The 11,146-nt window shown below is 43.6% G+C and overlaps 2 protein-coding genes across 2 annotated transcripts; one reads left to right on the top strand and one right to left on the bottom strand.

The window, feature by feature from the left end:
• The first annotated feature begins 2,451 nt into the window (after window positions 1-2,451).
• LOC119295374 (DNA-directed RNA polymerases I and III subunit RPAC2-like) lies at window positions 2,452-4,960 on the top strand. Its single transcript, XM_037573787.1, has 3 exons — window positions 2,452-2,686; window positions 4,031-4,107; window positions 4,558-4,960. The coding sequence occupies exons 1-3, from the start codon at window positions 2,586-2,588 to the stop codon at window positions 4,713-4,715; spliced, it is 336 nt and encodes a 111-aa protein (XP_037429684.1). The 5' UTR covers window positions 2,452-2,585; the 3' UTR covers window positions 4,716-4,960.
• Window positions 4,961-5,571: 611 nt separating this feature from the next.
• On the bottom strand, window positions 5,572-10,205 carry LOC119295373 (uncharacterized protein At4g06598-like). The gene is made up of 5 exons (XM_037573786.1): window positions 10,010-10,205; window positions 8,959-9,615; window positions 7,993-8,068; window positions 7,775-7,901; window positions 5,572-6,292 (listed from the first exon to the last, which is right to left on the bottom strand). Exons 2-5 carry the CDS (start codon window positions 9,600-9,602, stop codon window positions 6,099-6,101), a joined length of 1,041 nt encoding a protein of 346 aa, XP_037429683.1. The 5' UTR covers window positions 9,603-9,615; window positions 10,010-10,205; the 3' UTR covers window positions 5,572-6,098.
• Between the last annotated feature and the right edge of the window lie 941 nt (window positions 10,206-11,146).

The following is an 11,146-nucleotide window of genomic DNA, read 5'->3' as shown; positions in this document are numbered from 1 at the left end:
ACCGAAGTTCCTTCTCTTTGAAAGGAAGTATGTCTCTGTTGGAGCAGTGTGGAGGCACAATGCTCCCCAAGAAGCCACTAGGGCCACCATATTCTCCTCACGCCCTCACACAATGCGAGATGCCGTGATTCCACTATTGGTGCCCTTGAAGGCGGTGATCGAACCTTTACAAACAAGGTTGGGGCTATCTCCACAACTTAATTGGAGGCTCCCAACGACACCATGAAGCTTCACCACAATGGAATATGGCTCCGCAATGACCTCAACCGTCTAGGGTGCTCAAACACCCAAGAGTAACAAGATCCTCAAGGGATTAGTGGGGGAATCAAATTTCTCTTGATGGAAGTGTAGATCATGGCCTTCTCAACCAATCCCTAGAAAATCAACAAGTTTGATTGGTTAGGGAGAGAGGGCGAGAATGGAGCTTTGAGCCACAACGAGCTTGGGGAGGGAAGAGGTAAGTCAACTTAGAGAAGAAGACCTCCTTTTATAGTGGAGGAACCAATCCAATCGTTACCCCCCTTCAGCCAGCACAGAGCGGTACTACTGCTGGTAGCAGCGGTACTACCGCAGAGACTGAGAGCGGAAGCAAAAGAGGAAGAACGAGAGAGAGAAGGAGGGTATGGGCGACACTAGTAGCTATGGTAGCCGTGGTACTACCGCTCATGGGCGGTACTACCGCTGCTGCCGCCGCTACTACTGCCGCACAACCCGACACGAGAAAAGACATCCTCAAATCGAGGCGGTAGCGGTGCCGAACCAGGACGGTACTGCCGCCGATGCACCCAAGCGGTACTACCGCTGAAGGACGGCGGTACTGCCGCTTGAGGACCATGGGCGGTACTATCGCGCTGGCAGCGATACTACCGCTATGTCCTCACAATCTCCACTTCCGTGAAACGACAAACTCCAAGGAGAGGAAAGGAGCTGGGGGTGCAAAAATGAAGTGTACGTGTTGATTCCACCCTAGCCTTTTCATTGCGGACCCCCTCTTGATAGTACGGTGTCTCCTACGACTCAAGTCCACCAAAACCGAAACAAAAGAGACTACACCATCTTCACTTAAAGTTTCGAATGGAAGGAATCGTCTCGTGCCAATGAATTAATCTTTGAAAAACTCAATGCACACGATTAGTCCGTAAAAGCATTATGATCAATCACCAAAACTACTTAGAGAGAGACATGCCCTAACAATGTTTACACTGAAGTTGCCATAGTGTTTACACTAAAGTTGTCGTATGACAATTTTAGTTTATAGATCATGGCAATTTTAGTATTTTGAGCATGGCAATTCCAGTACTTTGACCATGAAAATTATTTTTTGTATGAACCATGACAATTTTAAGTGCATGTATTATGGCAATTTTAGTTTATGGTTCATGACAAGTCTAGTTTCTTAATTCTCGTTTTATAATATGTCAAAATTTACTTTTAAAGGTAGAAAAAAAATAGCTGAAACATATCACGGCAACTTCAGTGTAAATACCATGACAATTTATGTGCAATAGACATGCCAACTTTTAACCCTCAAAAAATGTCATCAAAACATATCAATATGAGATCTAGTTTCGAAGATCTCGTCTCAACAAATTTAATGATGAACACGGATTTTTAATCAAAATTTTAATTTCAGAGATAAAACTTTTTAAAAACTGGAAATCCAAAAAGATTCTCACGCAAGCGCTCATATACACGCGCATACACTCACCCCTATGAACGCACACACGCACACCCTATCCCTATGAGCACCTCCGACGGACTGAGTCGGCATATCATCTTGCAATTTACTAAGTCACCATAGGCACCTCGTCATCGACGGGAACGTCTCCTCCCACTAAATGCGCATCGCCGGAAATTCTGAAGTAAATCCAGGAATAAATACGAGCACCAGGACTTGAACCCTGGTGGGCTGGGAATACCACAGTCCCTCTAACCATCCAATCACAGGCTGGTTCACGGCAATCTGTTTGCTTTAGAGACGTGTGGTGCGCCTTCCTTCCTACCACATGTGTGGCAGTTATCGACGTCCAAAAAATAAGGTAGTGCTGACATCATAATTAGATGTGAGGTATTATCTCACATCTAGATATGACAGAGACGGACCCTTAAATTTTTTGGCAGGATTTGCTGTGGTTGCAAACTGAAGTTGTCATTTTTGTGACAGTATAAATTGGCATAAAAATCGTTTGATTTGAAAACTAAAGTTGACATTCCCTCGGGCAAACATCAGCCAAATAGCATTACCGTCAAATTTTGTCTAGTTTCATCTAAACCGTGTTTGGCATGTTTGAAATAAGGAAATAAGGGATTTTTGTATGCTAGTTTTGGATGGATGGCGTCAGACTGACCGTTCAAGCTTCAAACAGGGGCGTCAGTTTCGGGTGTTCCCTTGGAGATGCCCTAAATCTCGAATTAGTGAATCCATCGTACCCCTCCATCCAACGGTGCAGAGACAGTTCCTGCTACCTCACAAAATTGCCACCCAGCCACAGCACCCCCCGCCCCGCCGCCGCCGCCTCTAACCACCTGCACCTCCCCGTGCCAGAAATTCTTTCTCCGTACCCGTCGATTCGCGGGAGGCAGCCATGGAGCACGGTTCGGTGGCGGATTCGAGCGCGTCGACCTTCTCCATCATGGAGGAGGATCACACCCTCGCCAACTCCGTCAGATTTGTCCTCAACCAGGAGTGAGTGACGTTTCTCCATCCTTTTCCGCTTCCCCTTTTATAAAAGAATCCATCTCTATGTGTGCGGTATTGCTGATTCTACGGCGGAACCGTGGACGCATGATTAGAGAAGAGAAATAGTGTTCTCGTGTTAGTGCTAGACTGTTGGTTGTTTCTAGCTTCTTGCAATGTTCGATACAGAGTACACAGATAGGCATGGATTTGTGGTGGGATTATGCCAATTTTAGTGAGAAGCTTGTTTGGAACAGAGCAATTGAGCATCCGGATGAACAGGAACCGCGAATAATATACCATCTGCTGGCCAAGGCTTTGATCTTTGGTGCATGCCATGGGAGTAATGTGCTGCAACGGGGGCAAGATGGCCAAGTTTGCATCCTTTCTAGGACCATGATCACTGTGCCAATGATTCTTTCTTATTTTTATCCCGGAACCGTGAAACCTAACATGCATGTCCCAACCGATACCGGTAGGAATGTTCGCACCAAAATAGCCTAGACACATGTCATCGGTCAAAGCGCTGTGCGGCACGGTCAGAGGGTCTGGGTTGAGTATAGGACAAAAGCGAGTCACTTAATTTACTTCCGGGATCTGGATGTTATGTTTCATAATTCCGGGGTTTAACCTTTGGATTAGTTCCAGGATATGTGAAGTTCTATACTCTTTTCAAATCAATTTTCCGGGTTGGAAGATAAATACTCTAGTTTCCCCTACTTTGTTTTCGTCACCCGAGACTAAGAGAGTGAAACGAAAAGCTTTAGGCCATACGAGGAAGCAACCATCTTGGTCTGTTTGGTATAATTGTCAACATGGTGTTGATTTGGTCATATATTTGCATTATCGTCTTAGTTGCTGCAAAATGTAAGTGCATAGTAAGTCTATATGGACTAAGATTAGACTACCAAACATCTTGGCGCATGTTGATAAAACTCAGGTACTTGCTCAGCATAGCATCTTCTTTTCCTCACGGTGTACCACCTTAATGAAACTAACCTGATGTTACTGAATGGATTTAATGAATTTTCTGTTAGCATTATGCTCAGCAGATAACACTTCGATTTTCCAATTCAATGTGTCAAGGGGGCAACTAGTTCAAATTTAATTCTAATAAAAGAAGTCATATATGATTTCCAAGTGGAACTCTGAATATCTGTAATTAGAAGTCGTTGTTTTGCTTAACTGTTTGGTGGCATTAGAGTATGCAAAAAGGTGAACGTTTTCTGTTATACTTCTATCGGAAGCTAAAACCTTACAAATACAATTTGATGTCCAGATACTAGAAACAAACATGAATATGTCTGTTCAAGATCCTCATTCTCTCTTTCTGGTTTCATCTTCTACTCACAGCCCAAGGGTAGCATTTTGTGGATATAGCATCCCTCATCCTGCTGACAACAAAGTCAACATAAGAGTTCAGACTACAGGTACTGTATTGTGTCATATGATCTTGATATTTTATGTGTTAATCCCTGTGGATTTAACTGTTGCTTTTTTGCATGCTGTATGTTGATTAAATTTGAAGAATCACATCCTATCTGCTACTTCCTACAGTTGTGTCTCGAGTAGGTAGTTGGTATTCTAATAGCTAGTATTTGTAAATCTATCTTCATACCGGGTGTTCCAATGTGTTGGGTAGCTTATTAGGTCGTCTTTCCTTTACAAATCGTACATCTAGATATCAGATAATATTGTTGCTTCCATGGTGTTGGTAGGCACAGCTAGATTGATGTTTCTGTTTGGATTAAATTCAATTCCAATACCAGAACTATCAATGCTGTCTCATTGCCCACTAACCACTTCTCAGTTTCACTATTCGTCTAATCCCCTGAAGAAAGCGCTCACGCTATTCTGATGTGTCTTTGTTGTGCTATCAGGAGATCCAGCAAAGGATGTAATGAAAGATGCTTTACAGGACTTGATGGTGATGGGCCAGCATGTTACGGTTTCAGCAACCTGCTGGATTCTTTGTTGTGCATGCGTGATGACGAGATTTGGTGTCGGCTGCTTTAGATATACTCAAGGGTTCAGGTGATTACTGCGGTTCCGGGACGCTGGTCCTTAGGGGCATGTGCACAAAGTCTTCCCGGCCAGTTTCGGTAGGGGAGCGGCAACATCAACGTGTCGGCAGCTCATTCTAGCGCTGGTAGTGGTTATTCCGTGGTCTAGAGACTTCGATGTAATTTTTATAATGTTTGAGGTGCTTTGTACTTGTGATAAACTTTATAATAGATTGGATCTTTTCACAAAAAAATGCAAAGAAAATGTATGCAGATGAAACCTGCCCCTTTTGTCTATTTAATTCGCCATGAATTTGAAGTTGAACTCAGGTGCTGTACTTTTAAAACACATCACGTCCACCATTTTCGCAATTTTCAGAGAATTTGTTGCCCAAAGTAGAAGTTGATTGCACGAGTTCACCACAAATGGTGATTACATATCCTGAGCATGTCGCCATCTAGCTTGCTTTCCAGACCAAATGCATATAACAACCTTTTAAGGGCAACCACTCAGACTATGTGGGTCATCTTTCACATTTTTCGAAGTTTAAATCGTGGCAACAACCTCAAGGTGGTAGCGGCGATGGCATGCTGGAATAAGGTTTCTTCGATTTTTTTCTTCCTACGTTGTATCTTGCTTATCTAAATAAAACAGTTTTGTGTTCTAAAAATTTGCCCTCGTGAAGCTCCGCCAGCGCATATATGTATATAACCCTTTCACATTTTGCAAAGTTTAAAACGCAAGCACAGCCATACTGGCGTGCAAAATATACGAGTAACTGTTCCCAAATGAGATAAATCTACTCACAAGAAGTGTATCAAATGAAACGAGATGGCATAACTTACAGAATTTCACAGTGAAGTTGCAGCATGTCAACACCAAGTCCCAACTCTGGATAATGCTAATACTTTATTTGCACTACCTTATTGAATCACCAACGATAAAACAAATGAGTTCTCAAGGATGTGGCACATTTAAAAGCATCTGTATCAGATGCTAACTAGTGCTCCACATTCCACTGACAAAGCAATGCAGACTATGGCTAAGATGCATGAAGAAGACAACATAGAGAAACAAGACCACGGGAACAAATTAGAACCCTAGGATCCGAAATGGTACAGGGATGCACGAACAGCATCCAGAGCTACAAATAAAACACTAAACACCTCCGACTGGTCGAGCATCAACAATGGCAGTGAGCTGAGGATGACCACCAGGTGCATATTCCCAAAGAATGAAGATCAGATCCACAGTTATTAGCCTTTCCAGAGTTATTCACCAAGTGATAGGGGCACAATTCCAAATGTGCTGCTCCTTTCCCGATGCATTCCTTTAAGGATTCTTGACGCGAATTCACAGCCACAAAAGAGTGGTCTAGGAGTGGTTTGGAACTCACGAGAACAAAAGGCTGAAAGAACTAAGTATGAAGAGGCCCAGAGACAGCGTCACGCCCAGAGTTGGGGTCTTTGTGTTTCAAAGACATGCTTGCAAACTGTGAGTCAAGGTCTCTGCTGTTACTACGAGCAAGAGTAGGAGGCTGTGGTGGCTGTTGCTGCTGCTGATACAATGACCTGAGACGACCGATTTCCCGCTCAAACATCTCCTGTTGAACTGCAATATGGGAGTATAATAACAGTCAGACCATTTCATTTTTCTTAATTTTTAGCAGAACAAAATCTCATGGCAGGGTGTTCAGCTTTGAGTAAATAAACTTAATACCCCAATCAAGGTTTTCGAGTCGAAGAGTCGTTCTGGGGTAGCGACTCTTGAAAGTCGACCCTGCAGTTGCGACTTCAACCTTGTAGTTACAACTCAATGCGACTAGTCGTTTGACTCAAAAACAGTGAACCCAATTAAACTGAATCTTGTGCAGAAGATGTTCGTACAATCTGATAATATCTCACTAAGGCTACGTTTGGCACTGAGGTGGATTATGATATATTGATAATCCAGCTTCTACAGCTGGTTTCTGCCTATTTTTTGTTAACTGCAAACTGAGCCTAAGGCAGCAATCTCTCAACTTCTTTTAGAAAATTAAGCTCCTCAGGTTACCAATGAGTTTCTTAGCTAGCAATTTCTCACTATCTTAGGCATGAAAGCCACGAAAAGTAAGCATACACAAACCACATGAAATAGAACCACTAGCATGTTGAGTATGATTTGAATGGACACATGCGCTATATGAATCGTATGCATGAATATACAGAAGCTTAACTTGAAATATCATAAGAATATATTTGTGCATTTAGAATTTCAGCAATCGATGGTTCCACCAGTTTTGTCCATGACACATGATATGTTCAAGAAATTATCAAAGAACTATGGACTATTTGTATCCTCTACAAAGCTTGGCTAAGGTCCCAAACGTGCCTACTAAGGCCATGCTGCAACTTTAGCTTGGATAAGTGGTAGGTAATTTTGTTTCATGCCTTGCAAACTTCAAGGTTCATTAGGTCTTTGAAGGATAAAACAAATAGTAGTCGCCGTTTGAGTTCACTTAAAACATGATTGTTGGATATCAAACTTTTATGAGGATGCTTCAGCCTAAAGTTCAACCATAGACTTCTTACAGACAATGACAAGACATTTCTCCAGAATTTGAGCACCATCGATATTTAACAGTAGTTCGTATTTCTCCTGTCCACAAGACATTGTATAGACAATTCTAAACTTATTTATGCCTGTACCCATTACTTAGACTTTTCACTGAGAAGACAGTATAGTGTAAACTGTAAAGAGATCTCTTCAGAATTTGAACACCATCCACTAGTTTCATATTTCTCCTCTCCAGAAGATATTTTAATTTTATAGAAAACAAACTTGCTTATGCATGTACCCAACTACTTGGTTGACCCTCAATCTTACCTAAGAAACTCATGTTACTGGTCCTCATTAACGTCACAGAAAGTAGAACGCCCCAACCTTTTTTTACAAAGTATATGAATAGAACATCAAAATGGTATCTCTAAAGTTCACTGAAGAGTTGCATTTGAATAATTTTTTAGTGAAATTTAATGCAATAGTAAAAAAAAATTGATGGGGAGAAGAACTCCAAAATAAGAAGGAAAAAAAAATACAGGTGGGCATACTTACCACGTTTAATTACTTGCTCCTGTGCTATACTCTCCAGCCTTTGCTTCAAGGCTTTGTTTTCCAAGTCTAGCATTATATTTTGTTGAGTAAGAAACTCCATTTCAGCAGACACTTCTATCCCTTCTGACTGCATTATTCAGACATAAAAAAATTCTGTTTGTCAAATTCAACACTGCATTGTGGAACAGAAACTTTTTTTTTTTTTGCAGTGAGCTCACCTGTAATGATTGGACTTTACCCTCAAGCTCGGCAATATACTGGAGTTTTCGAACACGAGACCTTTGAGCATATTGCCTGCAAGCAATGTTGGTAGAAAATATTAGATGCATTAAAGTATGGAAATGTTTAACCATGCTATTACGACTTGCAGATTGGGAATCTTGACATATATATATGTACACTAATTAAAATTAAAAAAATCTGATAAACCATAGTGCCTTAAGTCCAATCTAACTAGTATATAAGTAGTTGTGCAATTGCAATGTCCGTACCATTGTCCATTAAGGATTTACAATTATATATATGAGCATGTCTGATTTAAGACTCATAAAGTTGAGTTGCAATTTTACAAGGAAGAATATTCAAATGTTGTTTTACATTTATGTTGCCAGAGGATACTATCCATTCTGTCAGGTGTGACCACAACTAATGTGTGAAATAAGTACATATTTGCACTATCCTATCAGGTGTGAGCATCGGTGGTGGAGGGGGGAATGACATGGGCCAGGGCTGCCCTCATGTTTCCTAAGTGCATGTATACCATCTTGGCAATCCTTAAAATCCAAGGAATTCTCTAGTATTGCATACTTTGGGCCCTCATTAATATTGTTAAAATGTTCGATTCATTTGGCAGCCCTCTAACTTTAGTTCCTTGCTCCACCACTGGTGAGCATAATCAAATGTGCCACACGACTATACAGAATTATTAAAGGACTACATTGCTTGCTTTATCACGTTGAACTTCAGAATAGCAAAACCAGCAGAGCGTATTCTGATTTTAAAATATAAGCTAACCGACAGCAAAGGGCTGGCCCTGCTGTATGTGGTCAAAATTTAAGTAAATGGATAGCACTCTCTGGCTATCGTCGTTAATGATTCTCAATTGTAAAATTTCAGAACACAGATAAGTGTTGGCACTTGGCAGTGATGGCATGGATGCAATCATGCAGCAGAAGTATACTCACTGTTTAGCACGCTTGGTGTCCGCCTCCGATTGTGCATACTTTGGCAGCACACCCTCCTTCCTCTCTGCCCCAAGTTCATCAAGAGCTCTTTTGTCCATGGCATGTTCATGATCCCTCGACGCACTCAGTGGCCCGTGATGCCCACCCAGCTTCTCCCTCACCAGCACCGGCGGCCCTGGCCTGTAACCTGCCAAATTCGGCATGCCTTGTTCCCACGGCCGGCCCTGCGGCCTCCCGTATGAGCTTGGCTTGGCATAGTACTCCTGCACGCCACCCCATGGGGCAGCCTGCCCACCTCCCCCCATCTCCTCAAAACCATTGGCAAATGCGCCAGAGGCAGCGCTTCCGTCGAACAGAGCAAAAGAGTCGCTCGACGACCTGCGGTGTCCCGCGCGGCGCACGGGCGTCTCAGGCTCGTCGAGCAGGTCGTCAAGCCACGACGGCTGCTCCTCAATGATGCTCTCAGACGACGTGCGCTGGTGATGCCCATGGCCGTGGCCATGGCCAAAGCGGTGGTGCGTGGCGCCCTGTGGCCGGGCGATCGGGCCATGGTCTGCGTACGGGGACGGCGACGCTGCCGTCGGGAACGGGCTACGCGGCGGCAGCAGCGCCTGCTTCTGGAGTTTCGCGTTCGCCATCATCATCTGCTCGACCAAACTGCGCACAACAAAGAGCACATCTGTGAGATTTGAGCAAATTTAACACTAAACTAACACGAAGTTGCATCGAATCGAGGCGGTCCAATTCACAGCTCTACCCACAGATCTCAGCAAACGACATGAAAAAACAATTTTGCTTGTGTTCTTCTACGGCAAATTCGCGTCAAAGATTCGAATTTGCTTCGACCGCAAGCATCCAATTGTGCCACGAAGTGGTCAAGATCCGAGGTCCACATAAAGGACCGAACTGGAGGATGTCAATTGGACGAAGAAAACGCAGCAGAAACAAACACGCATCGAAACAGCACGGCACAAATCGAGGCGGATCAAGAAGAGCAAGGCCGCACCAAGAATCGCAGAGAGAAACAACCAAAAAAAACAAAAATACTCACCAATTCGGCCGCGACTCTTCCGACCGCCCCACCCCAGATTTGCCGCAGCAAAACCCTCGCACTAATCCACAGTTATTCGTATTCGTTGGAGCTAATCTTCGGGGGATTAGAGCTTGCGGCGAGGAGGGGGGCGAGGGAGGGGGGGAGGAAGAGTAGGAGACGAATGGAGAAATTGTATAGTACTGAGGGGAGAAAAAAACAATTAAATAGTGCCTCGCTAGTGTTTTAATATTGCGGCAGCGACAAGAAATTGGTTTGCATAAACTTTGATGAACGTCCGCCGTCGGATTGAGAGGCCCAACGGTGCCGAGAAATCTGGTGAGAATTATTGTCTTCTATGAGGGGAAGCAGGTGGCCGGTACTAGCGGCGAGAGATGTAAACGCTGTGGGTACCCAAGGTGTGCCTACGTCAATTTTTGCTTATTTATGTGACCCATTTTTTCTTTTTGCTTATTATCCATGTGACCCAAGTTTCACACCCTAGAAAATTTGTGCAAAGAAGCGCAAAATTTCGGAGAAACTCAGATAAGGCTTTACAATAGTTTTGATTTGTTCTGGTGCTTATAGTTGTCGTTGGACGGTCTACGGACCTGATTCCTGTTACTTTTGGTGTCCGTGCCGACGCAAATGAGACTCAAATTTGGGCCGGGAATGGGTCGGCAGCGGACGAAAAGCGGACGCGCATCCATTTGGGCCGGCACGTTGGGCCCATTTTTCTGTCCGCGGCGATCCAAATAGACACGGACGGACGAAATGGGTCGGCGTGTTGGGGTTACTCTTTGGTTTGTTTTTCATGAATATATTGTGGTGTTGCATGTTTCCTTGAACCAAAGGGGTATTGCATTTGCTAGCAGGACACATTTGAACCATACACAACATACACGGGAGACATCAATCCAAGAGAAGAGCAAGAAAAGAGAAAGAAATGATGTGCATGAGCTAGCAGTGGAGCTGGTGCATGTGGCAGAAACGCGGCGTTGTTGTTTAAGTGCAGCCCATATTGGGTAGTGGGGGCAAACAGAAAACAGAAAAACAACTCATGCCACCAGCCGGACAGCTCAGGATCCAGCTGCGACCACAACACCATCTGCTGCTGTCGTGCTGTCTTTATTCCACCCTCCCGTTTTTCTCTCTCTA

The sequence above is a fragment of the Triticum dicoccoides genome, chromosome 4B (genome assembly GCF_002162155.2).
Source record: "Triticum dicoccoides isolate Atlit2015 ecotype Zavitan chromosome 4B, WEW_v2.0, whole genome shotgun sequence".
NCBI lineage: Eukaryota > Viridiplantae > Streptophyta > Magnoliopsida > Poales > Poaceae > Triticum > Triticum dicoccoides.
Note: the sequence above shows the minus strand (reverse complement) of the source record. Positions and strands in the feature narration are given on the sequence as shown.

What these genes read in the sequence shown, in the direction of transcription:
- LOC119295373 (XM_037573786.1), bottom strand. Translation starts at nt 9,602, where the DNA reads ATGATGATGGCGAACGCGAAACTCCAGAAGCAGGCGCTGCTGCCGCCG. An exon ending in GACACCAAGCGTGCTAAACA is followed by an intron (nt 8,069 to 8,958) that starts GTGAGTATACTT and finishes CATTGCTTGCAG; the next exon opens with GCAATATGCTCAAAGGTCTC. An exon ending in GTAAAGTCCAATCATTACAG is followed by an intron (nt 7,902 to 7,992) that starts GTGAGCTCACTG and finishes TGAATAATGCAG; the next exon opens with TCAGAAGGGATAGAAGTGTC.
- LOC119295374 (XM_037573787.1), top strand. Translation starts at nt 2,586, where the DNA reads ATGGAGCACGGTTCGGTGGCGGATTCGAGCGCGTCGACCTTCTCCATC. An exon ending in AGATTTGTCCTCAACCAGGA is followed by an intron (nt 2,687 to 4,030) that starts GTGAGTGACGTT and finishes TTCTACTCACAG; the next exon opens with CCCAAGGGTAGCATTTTGTG. An exon ending in CATAAGAGTTCAGACTACAG is followed by an intron (nt 4,108 to 4,557) that starts GTACTGTATTGT and finishes TTGTGCTATCAG; the next exon opens with GAGATCCAGCAAAGGATGTA.